This window comes from Alexandromys fortis, unplaced genomic scaffold, assembly GCF_014885135.2.
Source record: "Alexandromys fortis isolate MF-2015 unplaced genomic scaffold, M_Fortis_MF-2015_v1.1 scaffold_148, whole genome shotgun sequence".
In the NCBI taxonomy this organism is placed as follows: domain Eukaryota; kingdom Metazoa; phylum Chordata; class Mammalia; order Rodentia; family Cricetidae; genus Alexandromys; species Alexandromys fortis.
The window spans coordinates 3,681,040-3,704,726 of record NW_026068019.1 but is presented as its reverse complement, the minus strand read 5'-3'; the positions used below and the strand labels follow the sequence as shown (position 1 = coordinate 3,704,726).

The 23,687-nt window shown below is 44.3% G+C and overlaps 1 protein-coding gene across 4 annotated transcripts in view; it reads right to left on the bottom strand.

Annotated features, from left to right (window-relative positions):
* Window positions 1–1,503: 1,503 nt before the first annotated feature.
* Window positions 1,504–23,687, bottom strand: part of Ltbp1 (latent transforming growth factor beta binding protein 1) — a 374,464-nt gene continuing 352,280 nt past the window's right edge. For all 4 annotated transcript variants that reach the window (XM_050162976.1, XM_050162975.1, XM_050162977.1 and 1 more), the window contains 3 exons: window positions 7,410–7,532; window positions 3,447–3,596; window positions 1,504–2,481 (listed from right to left, as the gene is read on the bottom strand). In XM_050162976.1, the coding sequence (XP_050018933.1) occupies window positions 2,300–2,481; window positions 3,447–3,596; window positions 7,410–7,532 (455 nt within the window). In that variant the 3' untranslated portion in view covers window positions 1,504–2,299. The remainder of the gene's footprint in view (window positions 2,482–3,446; window positions 3,597–7,409; window positions 7,533–23,687) is intronic.

Sequence of the window (23,687 nt, the reverse complement as noted above, 5' to 3'; positions counted from 1 at the left end):
CACAAAAAACAACAACAACAACAACAACAACAAAAACAAAAACAAAAAAAAACAGAATTTAATGCAGCTTCTTGCTCTGTTTTCTGGTGGCTCCTTTAAGAGAGATCTTCCTGATTCAGCAGTACTAGCAAAAAAATAAAACCCACACCCCCACACCCCTCAACCCACACAGGTTTCAAAGCTGCAACTTCCTGATTCACCAGCACAAAGGACTCTGACTCTTTTGGGAGGTTCAGTTATGGAGCACTTGAATGGGGTCTGTGGCCCTGGTGCTTGTATGTCTGCTTGGGGTTAGGAGGAAAGTGGCTGAGATCATGTCTGCAGCTCAGTGCCCCTGACCTGGGCAGTTAGTAGGATCAGATCCGCTAGGAGTGCACAGGCAGGAGAGCATGGCAGATTCCTGCCGCCATACACAGAGATATTTCCAGGCCGGGAAGTGCTCTGCATGGCATATTTAGTTATTACTCAGATAAAAAGGGTTTATATGCTGCATGCTCCTTCTCAGAGTTAAAGTGGTGAGCACGGCTCCAACCTGAAGGTCCCAGAGCTGGTGGTAATTGTACCTCTGCCATTTTGAAAGGTGGAGAGAGGTGGAACCAGCACCCAGGGCCACCATGACCAAGTTGATTACCATTTTAAAAGCTCTCCAGGACAGAAAAGGATTACAGATACACAATAAAGACAGATTCAGATTTTTAAAAAAGACCTCTAAATGGATCACAGTATTGGATAAATGTATGTAGCCTTGGAAGAGAGCAGGAAAAGAGTATAGAGAGTTACAAAAAGAAGGAAATTAAAAAAAAAGATAAAATCTTTAAAGAGACAGAGTACAGATAGTCATAGATTAAAAGGAATAAAGAAAAATAAGCCATGTAAAGATAGAATATACACAGAGAGTCTAGATTATGTATATTGCGTGTTTTCTTTGATTTTTTTTTGATTACAGAGAGACATTTGATTCTGGGGACTGCTAAGCTAAACCAACATATATGTTTTAAAGGTTTCTTGACTTCAAAATTTGTGTCTAATGTTTTGTTGCTTTGGAAAAGAGGCTCTACTTTTGTTTCCACAGAGGATGAGAGTTTGTGGCTCCAACAGAGGTTTATTTTCTTAGAGTTCTGGACCTACAGTTCAAGATCTGTGGCAAGGTTGATTTATTCACCTCTGAGGCCTCACTCCTTTGTAGCCGGTCACGAGTCTTGTCCTCTTTCTTCTTCTTGTGGTCTTTCTTCTGACTGTGCCCTTACTTCCTGCAGCCTAAGGACACCCATCGTCTAGGGTTACAGTTGACTCCACTGGCTTCATTTCACTTCTGTTTCCTTCTTAGAGATCCTCTCTCCAAAGAGTCACATCCTAAATCACTGGGACCCAGCACTCCAATGTGTGAACTCGAAGGCAGTTATCAGCCTGTAACAGTAGCTAACTAGTCCTAACTTATAAAGTGACAGGCAACTGTTAGTTAAGAAACAGAGGCTGGGGGATATGGGGTTGGGGGTATACAACTTGTTCTTTCACACATAGATTTTTTTTCTACAAAAATGGTGATTTTATTTTCTTATACAATGGTAAATATTTTGGGGGTGTTCCGGTTTTAAAATTTCTCTGAATTGACTTTACACATCATGATACTAATATATGTTAAGAAGTTCTTTCATTTTAGTCAAACACGGGGTCTGATCGATAAGCGATATGGCAATACATGAAAATAAAGGTGTCCCCTCCCACATGCCAAATGTGTATAAAAGCTTGACAATCACTGCCTGCTCCACAGGACAGACAATTTGGTTTTAAAGGCTCCAGACCAAAGAACAGCACAGCCCTGTGTCATAACATCTATAATACAGTTTAGCGATATCTTATCCAAAGATGTTTGAACTTGAAATTAACGCTGAAGAACAAAACGGTAGCCGAGGAACTGCACAACAAGAAGAAAATCACATAAAACAACTCCACCACTGTTTAAAAGCCAAATTTAAGCAATAGTAAAAAAAGAAAAAAATCAAAACAAGATAATAATACAACCTCTGTTTAAAATAACAGCCCTGTCCTGCCTCTTCTTCAACTCCACTGAATTTTACATATGAACAGACTATATATACTGGATTTTTGGAGAAATGTCCATTTGGTCTGTCACACCCGTCAGGTTCCAGCTCCATCCCTTCACGGTCTATGGGGTTCATTCAACTCCATGTTGTTTCTGTCTCCGCCATTCTGGGTTAGGTGTAGTGTGTCAAGTATACATCTCTCCTTTTCCTATACACAGTGCAGAGTATATGGGCATAGGTTACATAGCTTCTTCTTACTCCAAGTCACCCTCTTTGTCGAAATTCAAAGCGGTATTCGACGGCGTGCAGTAGTTGGGCTTGTCAGATGGGACGTAGCCCGGCAGACACAAACACTTGTAGGAGCCTTCTGTGTTGATGCACTTGGCATTCTTGCAGAGAGACATCCGATTATTCAGCTCGCTGCATTCATTTACATCTGCAATAAACCAAACCACGGGTCAGCTAGCCGGAGACATGCAAGTACCATCTGCACCTGAGTGCTGCCCACAGCTCTTGGCCACATAAACCAGACAGTTTCCTCATTTTTACCACTTTTCAATATGCAAGAGAAGCCTTTTTTAGATCTTAAGATAGACTACTATGGAGAGTCTAGAATTGCCCTGTGATTCAATAGAACGTCACCATTTTGTCAGCTTGACATTTTATATAGACTAGCGACAGTGTGACTGGTGAGTTCAATGTTTTCATCCACACTGACCGCTTGGGAAGCTGTCTATTTTCTAGACACTTCACTCTTTTATAGCTGATCACATACTCAGGGAAACTATTACTTACTGAACCATCAAACTTTAAATTTAAAAGTCAAAAGAGTTACGCGAACCATTCTGCCCTTTCTTCTATATTTAGCATCATGCGCGGGGGTGGGGGGGGGAGGCATAGCTTCATGGTACAGTTCTTGCCTAGCATGCATAAGGCCCAGGGGTTCAGTCTCTGCCCCTGAGGGAAATAAAACAATAAGGATTTTTAAATGGGGTGTTAACTCTGTGTTTTAGTTGTGATTAAAAAAAAAAAAAAGCTGGGTGGTGGTGGAGCACACCTTTAATCCCAGCACTCGGGAGGCAGAGACAGGTTGATCCCTGTGAGTTCAAGGTCAGCCTGATCTACAAGAGCTAGTTCCAGGACAGGCTCCAAAGCTACACAGAGAAATCCTGTCTCAAAAGTAAAAAATAAAAAAACAGAATACACCATTGACTGTCTTAAATATTTTTATGTATAGTTCTGTAACATGAAGAATAATTATACCTAATGCATATTTTTAGAACTTTTTCATGTTCCCAAACTGCAACCCCCACCCGTCTATCTGAACCACATTCAGCTGGTCAGAGCTGGTCACAGGGAATCCTAGGGGGAAAGTCTTCTAGCAGACACCCTCATTCTTACCGACGCAGGTCATCTTGGCCATATCCAAATGATACCCATCAAAGCAATCACAGGTATAACCTTCCTGGACCCTCACACAGCGACCATTTTCACAGCCATTGAGAATACCACATTCTTCCGCCTGTAATTCCTCAAAACTATTTAAAAAACCTGCAAAGGACAAGGCAGGGGCCAGGTTAGAAGTGTCACCATTATTCCCTATAGAAAATCACATTATTGTTATTATTATTATTATGGATCTAGTTTTTATATATATTTGCTTTAGATGCCTTAACATTAGCTTTAGAATTTACTACCAAGTATACCTATACCCATTATTAAGCATAAAACAATTCAAAATTTTGCATGAGCCAGCCCGCTTTTTTAATTCTAATGCTTTATACTAAAATCACATAATGTAAAAAATAAAAATAAGTGTAAGTTTTGAGGGGAAAAAAAAGCATGGTTTTGAGTTTTTCTTTCCAATTGGGAAATGTAGGATTTTTAAATGTGTTAACGTGAAATTTCGGTGGGGCAGATGTCAGCAAGCTTTTAGGGGTGGAATTCCTAAGCAGTGTTTGGCAGGCATTTTTAAAGTTTGAGGATGCGCAATGGGTGTTGCAGAAACAAAACAGAGCCAGGCTGGCTGTGCCCCGTGGGGTCTATTTTCTCTGGCTTCCCAGTGAGCCTTCTACAAAGGCCCACAGGACGGAGGGCATGGAAGTGATTCAAAGCATCTTAATAAACAGGAAAGCACATTATACTTGTGTTTAGGAAGCCAAAAGGCTTTAATAAAGGACGAAACAAAGACACTCTTGTTTGACTCATTTTATACATTAGACGTTTTAACAACCTAAAAACAACGTGACCAACCATGAAAGTGTTGAGCTATTCTCCTAGAGAAGGAAGTTGTAACTATAAGTAACATAATGGCCTAAGTAAGTACACTGTCACCGGTCACCTTCTGGCCACAAAGGGGCTTTAAAGAAACTACAGTGGAACCTTGAGCATTACAGGGCCTCTGAGGTAATTCTCCAATGGGACTGCAGGGGGCAGCAAAATATTGTTGCTATGCAGGGCCAGAAGCTCTTAATTTGCATAGGAACCCTCTAAAAAAAATTAATGCATCCATGAGTGCCCCTGCCCAAAATCTAAAGAGGGAAAGAAACGGGCCGTGAAGAAATAGCAGACACATAAACTTGATCTGAGAAGTACAGAAACAAAAAATCAAATCTTGATTGAAGTCTTCAAACCCAGCGTATCACAGCAAATCATTTCAACGACAGCAAAAGGGATTTCACGGTCCCCAGTAGGAAGGTTACATTTTATTGCAGGAATTAAAATGTGCCATTAACAATAGAACTCGAGGCCTCCTACAACACAGCTTCAGGACTCCAAACCAGGTGGGCAGGCCCTGACCCAAATCTGACCTGGTACCTATTTAGGTAAATGAACGCAACTCCATCCAGTACCCATGCTCATGGCCTCTGTGGCCCTTTATGTGATGCCATGGCTGAGCTGAGTGTCTACAACAGAGGCCGTGTGGCCTGGGAAGTCTAAAACATTACCACAGCTAGTCTTTCAGAGAGTGGCTACTGCACTACTGAATTCCAGTTTGGGGAATGCCGCTCAAACTGAAGATAACGGAGACCACACACCATGAAGGTGATGAGAACTCTCACTTAGCTCCTCTTCCGCTCCTGGCTACTCGGTGTGGTCCTTTCTGTGGCAGAGCCGGGAATCCTTGCTACCCACCAGTCAGAGAGCAGGGGGCACTGGGGAGATGTTTCTCACGTGCAGACTGTTTAAAGGCCATTGTGGAATCCAAACCAGAGGTCAAAGCCCACATGACAACTCCCTATGTGTGACACCAACATGTATGTTGACATCTGTGAACTGAAAAGGGGCTTCCGATGCATGTTGGCACTGAAGGGGAGTTCAGGATAGTCCAGCATGCAAAGTCCTAGAATGTGAACTGTACTGTGGCAAAGGTGACACACACGAGTGTGTGGGTTTCAGGGTCTCTTCCAGACTTACCTTTATTTCTGGATTTGTGGACTTTTTTTTGGATCTGGCTATTTCTCCCATGTTCATTTTAAGGCGGTTTACTGATCTCCAGCCCTCACTGAGATGTGCATACAAGCACATAGTCCTAGGGTTGTGGCTGTATTCAGGCCCATTTCATGAAGTGGCTCAGGATCAGGTCTTTTTAGTAAGAAATCACAACTACTAAGCACAAGAGTTAGGAATGGAACATTAGCTATCCTTGGGAAGGCCTGGGAAAGGAGAGCAGGAACCGTCTAGAACCCTGTATTATTCTTGACCCTGGAAAGGGGCCATATAGGTATGTGGAATGGCAGAACCATGGCATCCTGAATTCTGCAGGGTGATCAGAACACAGCATCCTGGGAAGGAGTCAAGGGTGTCATCTCAGAATTGTCCCCAACTGGTGTATACTGATTCTCTCAAGCCAAAGTCACTGAGAAACTATTTACTTCTAAACATGCTACTCGGCTTGTCCTTTCCGCTTCCTCCCAAACCACACTGATTCTTCAAGGAGGGAAGGTCTTCACATACTAAGCTGGAAAGCAGACTTGGTCAGGGAGGATGGGAGCTGGGACCGCAGAAACCTGAGTAAACAAATTCTCGGAAGTAACTTTCACCTTCCACTAACTTCTAGGTGCCCCGCCACAGTGGTAAGTCTCTTGGGGGGGGATGGACAGAACTCACCATCCTATAGCGATATCAGATGTGCCGGTGTTGTCCTTCATTCATAAATTTACTGCTCACTGTCTAGAAGCCTCAAAGCAGTATGCTCTTGTGTTGTGAATCATAATTAAACACATAACGTGTGTGGAAGTGCAATTAAACTTTGTGTTTTCCCATCAGCACTTGTACTATTGGATCCTTAGAGTCAACCAAAGAGCTCACATAAGAATAGAAGGAGAAAAGAGTGTCTGCCTCCCTAACTGTATGTAAGAGAAGAAGGGGAAAAAATCTTTTGACTCTGTGGAAATAATCTCAAATGCAACTACAAAGTTCTAGGTGGTACTCCCAGTTGGTGACAGCATCCTCCCACCCCCACCCGAGAAAAGACTTCAGTATGTTGCAACTCTGAAGCACCTCTAAAGCCCTAACTCCAAAGTCTATGGTCCACAAGGACCCAGCTTGTGAGAATGTGGTACAGCTGCTCAAGGGAGGAGCATCCCTTGTGAGATGGGGATGGTCCCCGAATCTCTAGTATGAGGCGGTTTAGCATCTACTCATCAAGCCAGCCACCATCTTCATTCTGAATTGCTGGGTTTCCAGACCTCACTCTTCCCAGTTTGAAAGCACAGATGTCTCTCCCATGGAAACACAGTTTGTGTTTCCTTTCCTCACACAGGACCCTCTGTCCCTGTAGGCTGTGGGGTATTTCCTTTCTAGAGGGGACATTATTTTCATTCCTGCCTCCCCCCTGAAAGCTCTGCTCACAAATCCAGAAAAAGCTGGCACACAGCACTTCTTACTTAATAAATCCCCTCACAAGTACATTCTGAAAATCATTTCTGACCAAGAAGGTTTCTTTTTTTTTTTTGGACCACCCACTCTAAAATAAAGATCAACTTGGCATGGTGGACATTTGTCATTTCCTTGTAGGAAAATGGAACTAGACCATGACTTAATATAAAAAGAAATGATTGAGCTATAGCAGTTATAACAATAAGATCATTTTCATTACTTTAAAGAAAATAAAGACAACTATCCCCATCCCCTGCAATACTCATTTTGGAATCTGGTGATTCCTAGCCAAAGCAGCAGGCTCTGTAACCCATGGGGATTATAAACCCAGCCTTCTGGCCCTACCCCGATATTCTGATGAGTAGGTTTAGACCAAGACCCATAGATCTGCATTCGGAACAATTTCCCAGGGATCGTATTTTGAAAACACTCAGTAATCTTGAGCCACAGCTTAACTTAATATGACTGAATGACTGTGCTTACGGTCCTGAATGAAGTAAGGGTCTGTCTCGGGGCCATACTGTTCACTGAAGTCCACCAAAGCATCCCGTCCATATGGCCGCCGTCGCCCCGTCACGGGGATGTTGCACAGCTGTGCGTAGTCATCTGAGAGGGAAAGGACATTGTTGGGTTACATTAGACACACATACACACAAACATCGCATCTCAGAGCAGTGAGCCCGACATCACTCACACCATTCAGAAGCATCTGGAATGTGCGTGGGAGTTCCTCTGCGGGAGCCGAGCACAAGCACACACTGAATATTAGGATAGAGTGTAGATAAGGTTCTCAAACAACGACCTGAAAGAGCTGGTGCTTTGTAAAACCCATCTTAGAAAACATACAGAGAGAGAGACAGACAGACAGAAACAGAAGGAGAAAGAGACAGGGGGAGAGAGAGACAGACATACAGACACATAAGGGGAAAGAGGGGAAAGATAGGGAAAAGAGAGAGACAGGGAGGCAGAGAGAGAGAGAGACACAGAAGGAGAAGAAGGGGCAGGGAAAGAATGAATTCATCTTAGGATGAATCAGCAGGCTTCTTGGAAGGGAAGCTTATCCAATCTTAATATATATTATTATAAAAATCTAAGAAATCGAATAGTGCATGTAGTAAGTGAAGAAAAAAAAAAAAAACCTCATGTCCATAAGAAGAAGGGAAAGCAAATCACGGGTGTTCATAACACGATACAAGAGCGTCCGCGAAGTCTCAGCTTGACCAGTTGTTCCTCTGACTGTCAGACACTGTGTAATTCCAGGCCCTATGAATATGATTACAACATGATGGACATCACAGCGAGGGTGAGCAGAGCAATAAGAAACACCTGATTGCACATTGATTGCTCCGTCACGTGCTGCTGCAAGCGTTTAATTAACACCCAGTTCACCAGAGCATTTGCCACTCTGACAGATTTTGTTCTCATCCGAATTTTACTGATACAGACACAAAAGTATGGAGAGGTCACATCTCAGCTGGTGCCCAGCTGCCCCAGACCTAAAGTCAGTAAGCAGGGTACAGAGCTTTCTTCAAGTGCAGTCCCCTGCAGCTTTTCTGGAATATTGGGCCTTAGTCAGCTGCCATTTCCCCGTAGTCACACCCCCATTCCAAACTGGACCAGCCCCGAATGCTTGGATTCCTAACCTCCACTCCCCAGCCAAGCCCTGGAATCTTGGTTCTCCACTCCCAGGGGGCTCTGCGATTTAAATGCGTGCTGTGATGTGATGTCAGACTCTTTCCTACACTTAATAGCGTTTGTTTGGAAAATCTGGAGAGAAGTGTTTCATGTGCCGAATGCATGAATTACAGAAAATGCATTTTCCACATATAATAACTAGCAGTTGGTGAAAAGTCTGAGTTTCCTAGAGGTCAATTACTCTGCCAGGATGCCATCTAGGGGCAGCCAGGACTGGACTTCCATCCTCGCCACAGTCACCCAAGGCAACACTTCCCAGAAGGCTTCTAGTTTGCTTCCTCCTATGCACAATTAAAGAAAAACAGCGAGTCCAGCAAGAAGGCTCAGTTACTACAGGTACTTGCCACCAAGCCCGAGGACCTAAGTTAACTTCTGGGACCCACATGGAGGAAGAGGAGCACAGACTCCTACGAGTTGTCCTCTGACCTCCATGAACGTACGCTGTCTCTTACACACAGTCATTCTTTCCCCCGCTCTCTCCAAATGTCTAACTCTAAGGAAATAGCTGGTGTGACCTGTAAAAGCTTGCTTCCAGCCCTGTATAGAGGGTGAAGAGTCAAAACTCACACTGCAACTAGCACCAGGGAACAGTAAAGCCTCCGAACCCACTGCGCCATGGGAGGGTGCAGGGGAGGAGTCCCACTGCCCTAACACCTCACCTCTTGCACATATATTCCAGAAACAACATTCAGACCCCAGATGTTTCCAACACTTTGCATGAGCCATGCTATGAGATGAAATGTTGATTTCTTTAAGGAAATATTAGAGCCAGGAATAAGACTCTTGACTCAAACAACGACAACAGCAACAGCAACAACAACAAAACAAACAAAACCCCAGCTTCAAACAGAACACAACTGTTGTCAGCTCTACTGAACGTTTGAAAAGGCACCAGGGGCCTTGCCTTTGAGAGCAGAATTGTTCAAATGTTTACAAGTTTTAAGAGCTGAGGTCATCTCTCCTGACTTTTCTAAAGTATATATATATATGCTGTACATCTCGAAGAGGGAATGTCTTTCAATATTTTATAGCCAAGCCATAGTGTGATCAAGGGTGGATAGTAAAAGCGAATCCCATATACTCAGTTTGGAAGACACAATCCAGAGATGGCAGAGAGCGCTCCCCTGAGGCATCTGTCAGCTGTTAGGGAGCCTCACTGAGACTTGAGGTCCAAGGATGTCAAGTGACACAGAGAGGCCTGGCCGGTGCTGCTTGGCTTCACTCCTGGGCTCTCTTCCACCAAGGCAATGAGGTGACTGACGGTTGCAAGTGTTCGCCCCTCTCAGGGTCAAAGGAGAGACATCAAGTGGAATTGAAAATGAAGGACAGTGTCCAAAACCAGCTGCCTGGAAGAGCCGCACTTGAACAACAGCTAAGCAGATGTACACAAATTAGGTTATGGGAAAAAATATTTTGGATTAATTTTAAGGACAGACAAGAGAGATTAAATTGTGGCCAGACACAGCTAAGAGTTTCCTAAAGAAGTTTCCAGACTTGACCCAGGGTGAAGAGAGATAGGGATTAGTAGTCTTGAGACCTGCCTGATCTTCTCTTCCCTTCTCCTGCCACGCATGGCCACTCGGCAGTCTAGGATTCACTGTCCTTCGCAGTTCACTGTCGTTAATACGCATGCTAAGCTCCAAGACAGTTTTGATCAGATACCAAAACATTACTTCTAGGTCGCATGTTCCGTCTTGTAGCAGAAGATTTGCACCTCAGCCCAACACAGGACAGGCAACAAGGACAGGTCTATTCCTAATCCATGTATGCCATCTCTCCCGCCCTCTGATCATGCCCCTCTCTGGTTCTTGGCCAGGGTCAAAGGTAAAGTGAGAACGGAAAGAACGTGGGCTTTGGAGGCAGAAGCCAGAGCTGGAATGTTCATTGTGCCGCTTGTTTTCCTAGTTAGCAATTTTGGGCAAGCCTCAGTTTCTAGATCTGTCACACAAACTGTATGAATTCTTTACCTGCATGTATGTCTGCTTGTTATATGTGGGCCTAGTTCCTGTAGCGGTAGGAAGAGGATATCAGGTTCCCTGGAGCAGGAGTTACAGGTGGCTGTGAGCCACTGTATGAGTGCTGGGAATTGAACCTGGGTTCTCTGGAAGAGCAGCCAGTGTGCTCTTCATCTTTGAGCCATCTCTCCAGCCCCTCCAGAGAGGTAAATCTTATCTTCATATGTTAGTCGTATATGAAAAATGAGATAGTGTTACGGATTGGCTCATAAAGTTCAGTCCTCTAAGAATATGGAAGTTATTCTTTTTTTCTTCTCTTAAGAGAAATCCAGAAACCTGTATGGAAGGCCTGGAAACAGCTAGCAATTCAAAGAGACAATTGGAAGTGACACAGAAATCTGAATGTCTGAACCGAGGGCGATCTATGGGCAAAGAGGGCTGCGGTAAATTAGAAGGATGGAAGAGCGAATTCCAGGCATTTGTTGCTTCCCTTCTGAGGTTATCTGGAGAATTTAATATAGCTGGAGGAAACTGGGTAGAGAAAAAACGTTCATGAACACTCTCTAACAAGGCGGAAGTTGGGTGATTGCCTTGGCAAATGTGTTTACATGTGACAGATTACGAACTATAGAACTTTATATTAGAGTCGCCGATCTCACCATGCAACAAGCCTGGCTGCATGAGAGCTAGTTCAGAACATTACAATGAGGCATGGGTAAGAGGTCATCTTTAGGATCAGAGTATAGGCGAATCTCTGGCATGTTCTGGCCCATGAGCATCCCAAGCCCCGAGAGGGGGGGCACTCTAGCTTGGAGGTGTGGTCATCCCTTGGTCTGAGTCACTTCCAGGGTCTAGCTCAGGGGACGTGGGTAAATCAGGGCTGGCTGCAGTACAGAGACCAACAGCAGAGCCCTGATGGCTTCCCAGGAGAAGCCCAGAGAACCTCGGCTCCTCTCCTTGCAGCTCGCTCTGGGCGCAAGCACACCAAACTCTGTCCTTAACATCTCTGCTTTCCAAAACTTCCTCTTCTCATGCACACGAGCAACAATTAGTCATCTAGTGTCAGGTGCTAAGTGCAGAACCATGGTTGGTTCCCTCAGCAGATTCTGAGGCCCTCTTTTCTGAGCCCCCCCCCCACAACCCCGCCGAATGTTTCCATCTGGGGATTTAGCCAAAGAGAAATGTGAAATGAATAGCAAATGGAAATATTAACACCTCAACGCTCTCCCCTCACGCAGTCCCCACCTCCCTGGGCACAAATGCTCAGCCCTAGATCAAAGCGATGGAAGGGACACATGGGGTGGCATGGGACACCACCGCTAAGTGGCCTAAACAGATCCAGGCCATCGGTCACAGTAATTTTCCTGGCACGACAGATTCACACGGCAGATGGTACTGTTTTGATTTCCACTTCAAATGAAAAAATAATTTTTTTTTAAAGTACTCCCCTGGAGCCTGTGGGTCTGGAACCCCTGCTGTCGGAAGCAATGGGAAGCATATTACTGCACCCTGGCAGGAAAGCCCATGCCTGATGACAGACACATCTGCGGGGCTGCTCTGGACAGTCACATGTCACAGCGCCACTCTGGCATCCGAGAAACCAGGAGGTAAAGTTTCCCTTGTCCGAGGCAGACTAACTCCAGCTTTTAGAAAGAAAGCAGAGGCTGGATTTGGGTTTCCACATGCTGGGACTGAACGTTTTGAGCAATGAAATTTAAACTGTGTCTATGTGAGAAGAGCAAGGCCCAGGTCTTCTGGAGGAAGTTAGGGGTCACATTTCATTCCGATTTCTCTGCCAGGTGTTTTTTTTCCTTACAGGTTTAAAAAGCCATTATTAATCCATGATGATGTTTAGGAGCGAGAGGAGGGAAGCGGGCATTTCCCACAGTGGCTGCTTAGCCTCAGTGAGATGGAAACTTTCCCTTAACTGCAATGGCAAAGGCTATAATGTTTCTTCAACTGATCATTTTAGACTCTGCCGTGCTGTGCTGGTGAAGGAAGGGGGCAGAAAAGACTTAGTGGGTAGGGGTAAGAACTGTCCTGCATTGTATGACTGTCTTTTTCAGAGAATAAATGCTTGCCCAGAGATGAGCAGGGAGCTAGCCTGCTTCCAGGAAGTTAAAAAGCATGAAACTGTGATAGCAAATTAGACACACCACACACACACACACACACACACACACACACACACGTAAACACAGAATTGCACACACCAAAACAATCACACCCACACACAGATACAGCGGACACACCCACACATGCACATGCAAACACAGAATCGCACAAACCACATCCACACACAGATACAGTGGACACACCCATTCACCCCCCCTCACAGAATAGCACACACCATAACAACCACACCCACACAGAGATAATACAGCGGACATACACACATGTACACCGAATAAAAGAACTAGAGTCCACAGGCTCAATACACTTGGATTTCCTTTCTTCATAGGTGCTGGTCTGGACCCGCTTCCTTGAATTTCAGTTCCCCCTTCTGTAGAATAAGACTCGAGCCACTCTGTTTTAGCAATATTCAAGTGATTCACTCATTGCTTCTTTCATTTATACAACTAGAGCCTGAGGGTAGCTTGAACTGGGTGAGAATCACATGGGCAGGGTGGCGTTTAGAAGAGGAGAAGGAAAAAGGGAAAACTTACACTCCACCCTGTGCAGCAAAAGAAGAAGAAAAAAGCTAACTCGGAGGGGCAGGTACCATAGACAGGAAACAGCCTCTGACTAGGGTGTGAAAGAGCATGCCTATCATTCCAGCCCTCTAGAGGCAAAGGCAAGAGGATCAAGAGTTCGAGACCACCTTGGGCTCTGCACCAAAGTCAAAACAAACAAACTAAACAACCAGACAAGCAAGGAGGCAATAAGTTAACACCGAAGGACACACACCCTGTCTACTGCAGGGAGCATGTGGATAAAGAAAATGAGCAACCATGCGCCCTGGAGCTCTGGTGAGCCACACACAGCATCTTCTGCGTGTAGTTTCACCGAGATCTCAGAACCACCTAAGGAAAAACTGTAATTAGGACTCCTTTGTGTCTGACCAGAACACCACAGTTTCTAGGCCAGCAGAGGGCTTGGGGTGTGCTCTATCCGCCAAGCCATGTTCTGCTCGCAGCTGCTCTTTTCTGACACCCTAGGAAAATTGCTCCGTGCACTCCCCAGACCACGAGCATCAGGTAAGCGCTTTGTTCAGCTACAAGCATCTGTGGTGCAAACTCCACGGAGAGTCATAACCGTGAACGCCGATGAGCTCAGCTCCGCCAGGGTCAGCTCTATCATTAGCGGGATTTATGTTTATTGAATTTGCTCGATTTATTAGGTGAAAGAGATCAAATTGCTTAATGTTCAATTAAAGTGTACTTGTCGAGGACAGGGAAGTAATGAAGTCCAAAGTCTTGGCAGGGTCTATATTCCGCGGGACTCCTGTAAGCCATAGCACTCTGAGGAAACTCACAGCCATACACCAATCAAGCCTGCACACCCCAAGCCTTCACCTAAGGTCACCCTTCGAATGCAGCCCCTCCAGTGTTTCCCATCGGATGGCTGCTAGCTAGCCAGACTAGCTGACAGAAAAGGTGGTTGGCTACAAAAGCAATACTACTACTAAATCAATAACTTTTTTTTTCAAAAACGGAGGCCCCCTTTGTGTTCTAAACCTCGGATTCAAATGTTTATGTTCTTGGAATAGCATTAAGCTAAGCCACACGGGGAAGCCTGAGAATAGGGACCGCTGACAGGGATTCCTTACAGAGAACTTAGTGGAAGGCTTCTCCCACTTCTTAGTCATCGGGGCTTTGGAAAGACACCAGTCTGGTTTACTTTCAGGCAGTCTCAAGAGAGACAAGGAGTGGGGTTACCTCTGCACCATGTAAAGGGGGCACGGGGGAGGGGTTTCCATGCATTCCTTTTGTTTCTTTCTCTGTGAGGATGGGTAAGCCGTGATTTCATTTTCCCATTCCTGCTCTTGGAAGTGACAATTTAAAAAGCCAACACATTACGAGAAACAAATATCATCCATAAGGAGTCCGTTTGCTTTGCTTTTCCTGATAAAGCAATAAAAATTATTTAGAAAGAGAAACTGAATGTATATTTAAGGATAAGAACACCTTCTGACTAACTCACATACTGTTACTTAACACTAAGTGGTTCCATGGTTATTTGTGGAGACGTATTCCATTCAGTTACAGAAAAGAAGACATCATTGCTTTGCAAGAACCTGGACTTATTTTAAGATCGCTGATGCTGTTTTATAATTTCTTTGTATGTTGCTACTTTACCTCGCTCTAAAGCGACTTTCCCCTTCCCCTAGGACTATTTACAATCAGTGACAATCCTAACAGGGTTCATACTGGCAGTGACTTCCTCTCCCATACCTGCTAGGGACTTGTAGGTTACCAAGTGAGTGACATCTTGTAAAGATGAGCCCTGTGCAGCCAACACAATTGCTCAACCCCTCTGCTGGTTCCTAAGACTCAAATCAAAAAGGAGCCAACGTGTCAGTAACCCTCCCTACCAAGCTCCATTTTCTTCTTAAAAGTTGCTCCTTTCATAAAAGATTGGCTATTGATGGTGAACAAAATGACTTCCCTAGGCTCGATCCTCTGCAAATTCATCTGAACGTGAGGTTTAGTTTTTAAAAACTGTGCTTTGGGGAATCGAATCACGACCTCCAGCATGCTAGGCAAGAGGTCTAGCAGAGTCCCACCTCAACCCCCTGCCCCTAATCTCTAACTGCTCTTTAAGCTTTTACTAGGCACCTTGCCCCAGTTACAAGGGACACAACCTGTCTGTTGCAGAAAGGAAAGTAGATGAACCTCCAGAGGTTACCATTTCAAAGCCAGTTGCCAGGGGCTCTGCTCTGACCATAGTCATCTTACAATAGGTTTGTTAAGAAGAGGTAAAAATAAATGCAACCATATCTCAGTTGAAAACCCAAAGACCAGTTCGCCTGGGGCTGTGGGATTCTCCTAGTCATTTTTAGAGCAAATCTCAACTGGAAGAGAAAGAAAAAAGGGAAGAAAGAAAGAAAGAAGGAAGGGAGGAAGGAAGGAAGGAAGGAAGGAAGGAAGGAAGGAAGGAAGGAAGGAAGGAAGAAGGAAGAAGGAAAATCCATCAACTTGTATATAAAATGTTCGAAAGCCAAACCTACTCAGAATAAACCTCTCAGCCCAAGTTGGCAGCGAATGGAAACTTGTAGAAACCTGGACTTGTCATCTCTGATTTCAACATGGAAAGCCAAGGCAGCTGAAACGCTTACTTTTGAGATCAACCAGATTGCTTATATCTAGAAACAAGCGCTGGACTCTGTGATGGCTTATTTCATCTCTGTGCCTTTATTTCCCTACTTCGGCTTGCTAGCTTAGATTGGGATACGACGTTAGCAGGGCTCCCGCCCTTGAATGCTTAGGATTAATGAGTGTAGCCATTATTTTGCTGGCACTGCAAGCAGTGTAGCCCCTGGGAAAGGAAGCATGGATTAAATGGCCGCCCCACCCATCCACCAAACCGAGCCATCCAAATATTCAAGTTTTACAAGTGCTCACATCACTGTGGCCTGTGACCTTCTGCTGATCAAACTCTCGCACAGTGATCAGTGATCTGGGATTGTGGTTGGGGACACTGGGCCAGCGACTTCAACCAGTTCCTTTTCAGGATTCGGGCGGTGTGGGGGGGGGGGACTCTGAACCTAGCAACAATGACGGGCTTCTCTAGCTGGCTTCTCAGGGACCAGCTGGCCCTCGACACTTCAGGAAACTAGGCTCAGAACACAGCTGATTGGTCCACATTTCCAGTGCTCTGGCTTCCGCCCTTGCTCTATCAGGATCTGTTCTTTCTAGACAATCCTTACTCTTAGGCAAACCATGTTTATTTCTCTACTGACATGTTCTAAATAAATGGCCGCAACATGACCATAGCCCCAGTGGGGCTTCCTTCTCTACTCCTAATGCAATCCTCAGAGCACAGTTTTAAAACCCCACACTGGAGGCTGCTTCCAGCATCTTCCTCTTACCTATCAGCCCTGTTCGTACCTGGTCCCATTGTCATTTGCTCCTGTTCGTCTGGCCCCTTTCCCCTTGAGACCTTGTTCCCAGGGGACCATAAGCAGCTGGATAGAGTTTGTCTCAGTGGAAGCCACTGATTATAAACATCAGCACACAAGACAGCCACATGATCCTATTTACATGGAGACAGCAAAGACACGTGACTGGGAGAGCACGCTTGCCTCTTGTCTTGGCTCTTGGTCCTCCAAACGGCCTGAGTCAACCTTGAATTTCTCCACCCAGTGACCTCGGGTTGCCTAAAGTGGCAATTCTACAGTCAATACAGTTAATAAGGCCTGTACTAAGGCTTTATTTAGCACTCTCTCCTGCCGCTGGCTACTATGGATGTCTACTGTGTTGAAAAGAATCATGTAACAGAGTGTCTCACAGACACGCTTTGTCATTTCAGTTTGAAATGTATTTGTTTTAGAATTAGGGCCTTAGGTTGAGAATTAAAAGAATTTGAATAAGAGGATAAATGGTATTTAAATATATTTAGAAATTGAAATCACCTCTTTGTTTCTGAGACAGGATCTCTAGACCAGGCTGCCTTGATCTATTTTTTTTTTCTTCCGAGACAGGGTTTCTCTGTGTAGCTATGGAGCCTGTCCTGGAACTTGAATGTAGACCAGGCTGGCCTCAAACTCACAGAGATCCTCCTGCCGTATTAAAGACGTGCACCACCACTTCCCAGCCTGCCCTGAACTGTTCACGTAGGATGAGGATGACCTTGAACTTCAGGTCCTCTTGCTTTTACAGCCTAGTTTTCAGACAGGAATGCACCAACGTGCTGGGTTTACGTAGTGCTAGGGATTAAACACAGGGCCTTGTGCTTGGTAGACAGGCTCTCTACCACCTGAGCTACACCCTCAGCTTCTGTATTTAAGCTTGCATTCTGATATTAATAAGGTTGTTCAAATGTTAAGATGATTTGATTGATTGATTGATTGATTGATTGACTGATTGATTGGTTTTTCAAGAGAGGGTTTCTTGGCTGTCCTGAAACTTGCTCTGAAGACAGGCTGGTCTTGAACTCACAGAAATCTGCCTGCCTCTGCCTCCCAAGTGCCGAGATTAAAAGCATGCGCCACCACACACAAATCTTAAAATCATTAAGAGCTGTGGGCTGCCCTTTCAGGACCTGAGAGAAAGCAAGTGGACAGCATTTATGAAGGAAGAGTTAAGACACTGTCAGAACTTAGATAAAGCAGGAAATGTAATGTCTTCTTGGAGACAGAAAATAAGAAGAAAATATAAACCAATGCATTTCCTTTTCCTTTTTTTTTTTTTCATTTGTTTTATCAAGACAGAGTTTGTGTAACAGCCCTGGTTGTCCTAGAATTCCCTCTGTAGACCAGACTAGCCTTGAATTCACAGAGATCCACCTGCCTCTGCCTCCCACGTGTTGGGATTAAAGGTGTGCACTACCACCGCCCAACTATGAATGCATTTTCTAGGAAGTTGGTTTTGGATGACATCCTGTAACATAATCAAGTCTAGGTTTTTAAATTTGTAGGTTGAGTACATCCAACGTTCATTCAAAAAGCAACCTTACACGGTCCTCTCCAGACAAAGCCTCCCTCATCCCTCACATCTCTTTACGCTGTAGTTTTGGAGCCTGCGGAACGTGCGAAAAGCTTCTTCACCGATGTGCAGTGCTAGTTTCTAAACACTGGCACCCTGAACAGTTCCTACACAGCCTTGTACCTGGCACTATTTCTGATGCTCACCTCCCCTCAGAGTCACTCAGCCATGCCCAGCGAGGCAACAGGGTAGAATCGGCATTAGCTCAATCTATTTTCTGGACCCGCATTTAATGATAATCACTTGACACTTGTGGTACTATCCGACCACCCATGCAGTATCACATCTAATGACTGAGCGCCCCCTTGAGGCAGGTGCTGATACTGCTATCCACAGAGTTCCATCCACACCGGAGGAAACTAACAGTGCCAAATAGAGGTATGAACATAATTCACTATTGAATGTTGTTTCACAACCATTGTAGAGAGAAAACTATTTTGCTTTGTAGAGGGGTGAGAGGAAGTTTTCTAAGTAAATGCGGCAATCTCTTTGGTGAGAAACAGTATAAAAGCTGCAGGCCAGCCTATTCCACATGGCATATAAAATTCATGGGCACAAAAATTTAGCTCTGAAGAACTGGACCACTTGCCTTCTTGGAATACTCCCAACTTGCCATCTACACTCTGTCTACAGGCGTGGAGACCACGCAGTTTAGAAGGCTTGGGCTATCTGTCTAGTTTTGTCAATCTCCATTCTATTCAGTTTGTCGCTACTTTTCTTGAATCATAGCGCTCAGAATCTGGGATCAAAAGGACAAATGCTTTCACACTAAGACAGGATTAATGACTATCAGTTTGCAGAGAGATCCCAATTTCATCTAAAGGCGAATCGGAGGAACTCCTCCAGCGCAATGAGAAGAACCAATCGCCAAACCCGAGCAGAATTTGGGTCGCCTGAGTAAAGGCGGTGGCCCTCGGCTGCGCTTCCCACGTAGGATGCTCCAAGTCTGTTATTAACACCCTCTGGGAACATATTTCTTGGAAAAGCCTTTACTCCATGAAGGCTGAAAGGCTTTTTGAAACCATTGTCCAGTCACAGTATTTTTTAAAGCATCGTCTGGGAGTCAAATGTCTGTCTCCCTTCACACCTCAAGGCTCTTGTGCAATGTCTTACACTGAAGGCTTTGGGAGGGTGGGAGGTGCATGGATGTGGAAATCTCTGGCTCAGTCATGTCTAAGGCAGATTATAAACTATTTTAGCTGGGTGAAACTATATAAAAGCATTTTCTTAGATTAACAATTAGGATATTTCCAACACTTTGGCATAGTTAACGTACCACATGCATATTTAGGAGAATAGTTGGGATTATGCACCTCAGTAACAATTGCATTTTACATTCCAAACACAAATTGTGAATTTGTCACAAACCTTTCAGCCTACCATAGAGTATGTGTTTCATAAATAACAAAATGAAGGAAGAAATGTATGACTTAAATTTAAATGTAAAGTTTAAATTTAATTTAAAAGTGAAACCAGGAAAATGACACACAATTTCGATTTCATCCACATGAGATACATAACTTATATGTAATAATTCTTGCTAGCATTAACAGGCATACGAATAACTTACAAAACTGAATAACCTATAAAAACTTTCTGTTTAGGAAGTGGCTACCTAAACAGGAGGCATCAAGTAACACTGACCAGGATCCTCGTGTATTCATCACATGGCTTTGTGCTATTTAGCAATCATTCATTTAAAACTTACATGGGGAAACAGAGGTGACAACCGTACCTAGTCCCTGTTTTCTGAGTTCAAGTCTCAGGTAGACATTTCTATTTATTTAAGATAAGATAACTATATACATATCCATATATGCATTATAATATTTATATAGTAAAAACCATGTGTATATTACAATATGTATAGTAAAAGCAAATTCAAGTAGTGAAAAGGCGCTAGATTTATCAGCAGCAATCAACAAAGCCATACATGTTCTTCCTTTTAATTTATTATGCAAAGGACAGTTTTCCCAGGTTGTTCTATGCCTTTAGATACAACATGGCTTACAGCTGGCAAGATGGCTCAGTAGGTAAAGATGTTTTCTGGTGAGCCTGATGACCCAGGAAAGACGTGATAGAAAGGAGAAAACTGACCCCTGCTAGTTGTCCTCTGACCTCCATACACACACTGACACATTGATGTACACACACACGCAAACACACATGTGCACACACATCCATACACATGCACACACACATACACATCCACACACACGTGTACACACATGCAAGCATACACACACGCGTGAGCGTACACACACACGCGAGCATACACACACGCACACACATACGCAGACACACACGATCAGTAAATGTAATAAAAGTTTGAAATATGTCTTAGACGGTGTTCCCCATGAGGATCTGGAGCTTCATTTAGAAAATGCCTACATCGTCTTTCCCACTGTATAGCTAGCACTTAAATAGCACAACTCATCAGTCAACTCCGGGCTCATTTGATTCCATTTCCCCTTGTTACAGAGCAGTTGTGTTTTGCTTACTATCATCACTCAAGCACTATAGACAAGCTTCCCAGACTAGACTCGGTGACTCGGGTATAGATACGCATTTGTTTCTCCAGATTGTTTCATTGTTATACCGAAAGACAACACCTCTATCTGTTGATCGGTATTGAAATATAATTGAAATTTATTTCTTTTGTGGCACTAGTGTTCCCAATGGGACATTAATAGAAACAAAAGCTGTTCTGACCAATACCTCTGAGCTTTCAAGAGTGCCTCAGAGGGGCTTGCATGCTGTAGTACAGCAGACTACCAACAGGGGGCATTCTCCCAACACAGCAGTTATCCCATTAAGCAAGCTCCTGAAATGCGAAGTTTCAAGCAAGGACTCTATCAAGACCTTATGTTCAGTTAACTTACTACTGGCTCTCTGAACGATTTATTCACCGGGAGTAAAATTCCTTAAATAGCATAAATGCAAATATTGTGACTCCTGGGTACTATAGAATCTGGGGTCCAAACATGACTTTCCTCGCTCACAGAAAGCTTTTTATCTCCATTTGATAACAATATATATATATATATATATGTATAATAATTCATAAGTATGCTTTTCCAAAAATTAAGTTTACACTTTACTTGGCCAAGAATGATTGGCTTTAAGTCATTAGCCAGTTGAATATACCTGACCCCACCTTGCTGCCAGTGTCCCTGGGGGGCTAGACCGATGGCACCTTCACATGGTTCCTTACACTCACTGCTCGCTCTAAGCCTTGTCCCTTTGCTTGCGCACCACACGACGACACGAAAGGCTACAGCTTTCACTCTTCACTCTTACTTTCATGCTCTTTTAAATACTATTTATTTCAAATGCACTTTGAGTTCTCGGGGAGGGAGGACTTGGGAAAAGATAAGCCGGTTCCAACAGAATCAAAGCCTGGGTCTGACTCCGCCCATTGAATGAGGCCTGACAATGTAAGCTCCCTTTATTTGCCTCAGAGGAATCTCCTCTTCCAGAAGGAGGCTGTGGTTGTGCAGCAAAGACTGAAGAAATGCTACCTTTCAACAATGTCTGAGTCAGAGACCCACGAAAACCAAGCAGGAAATGTCTAATCAAAGATCCCACGTTCTGATAACAACAATCTCCTTCTAGCATGGCATAAAAATTTCCCATGTCTGCCCTCTCTCTCATCTGAAATATGGACACCGTGGTTTATTTGGGTTTCGAATTGGTGTTCTTAACAGCCTTGCCTTTCATAGTCTCGCTACACGTGGCGATAAACAGATCATATTTGGGGGTCCTCCCAAATGAGTTCAGTTATGGACATTCTAAGACTAAATGGCAGAAGAGGGGGAGGAAGAGGTGGCAGCAGCGGCGACAGGGCCAGCGAGGCCTCCGGGGTGAACATGTGCCCACCACATCGTCACGTCCTTCACTTCACCACAGTCTGAAACGTCCTCCTAAACGAGCCTGCCGTTTGGTCCCTTTAACTAGCTGAGGGCTGACGTTCCATCCAGAGTGGCCCCCAAAGTGAACGGAATGGCACAATGGCATAGCTTTCCTCGCGTGAGTTCCTCCGAGCATAATCCTTCACCCTCCACTCGCTTCGCCCACATGTGGTACCAACACACCAGACAGCTTCAGAGAACGGCACGGAATGGGCCGCTCCTACAGCCTCCACCTGCCAGGATTTCCAGACTTGCTGCTCTAGCAAGAATTAATGCCTGTGACCTATTGGACCAGAAGTGTGAAGCCCTGTTCCGAGCCAAAGCTGTACTTTACACTGCACTTTAATGCTCGAAGCTGACGACAGGCACTGCAATTTATTCTCCAAATCCCCCAGCACTGTTTCCATCAGCAACGGATCATTCCCCCAAACAGTACGGCCCTCCTGCAGAAACTGGAAGGTTCTGTGTCTGGCTGGCTGGGGCTACTCCAGTGTTTGAATTAACAAAGGACAAGGCTGTCCTTTTCAATTGTCAAGAGATGCAGAAATAGTGCCTTTAAGAGGCTCAGGGACAGAATTATGAGCATCCCATTTTAAAACTCACACATTCTCTGGTTCCTCTGAAAAACAAGGGACTCTCATTGTGAAGGGAAGCTTGAACAGGCTCAGAGGCCTCTTGGTAACCCTGGATCTCATTAGCTATTGGGCCCACCGTGAAGGCCCAGGTCTCAGGATTTGTCAGAATGCAGAAACCCTATCATCCTAACAACCTCGGAATCAGGGCTGGAGTTCAGATGAGACTTCCAGCTCACTGGCTTGCTCTTGATGTTCATAAAGCAGCAGTGTAGAAGAGACACTTATATAATGACGACAATTATTTCTACATTGGTTGATCACCAATTCATGTTCAGGTGTTAAGAAGCCATATATTTTATAAGGACCTTTGATTTTTATTACATTAGAAAATGTAATTGATTTGACTATATTATTTTAGTGTGTACATATGTATATATGGGCATGTTTATATGTATGTGTGTATGTATGTACATATGTATGTATGTATGTACGCATGCATGCATGTATACCAAGGTGCCTACAGAGGCCAGAAGAGGGTATCAGGTCTTCTAGAACAAGAGTTACATGTGGTTGTGAGCCACCTGACGTGGGTGCTGAAAACCCAACTCAAAGTACCCTGGAGGATAGAAAGTGTTCTCTCAACCACGGAGGCATCTCTCCAGTCCTGATTGGAAAATCTCTTTTGAAAACCCAGTCAATTAGTATGATTATCAAAGGTGCTTGGCTTGTCAGTCATAGGCAGTAAATACAGTATCACAAGATCAAGCTGGAGACAGAATTGAACGTGGCTCTACACAAACCCTTCCTGAAAGGCAGCCATGACCATAATCACAGTGTAACCAAAGGCCAGAGCTGTAAACAAATTATGCATACCACACCTACAGATAAGCAAGAAGACACAAGCCCAACTACAGCACAATCCACCTGTAAGCATAGGAAAGAATTTCAAATTCTTAGAAACAAGGGAAATGCATATAAA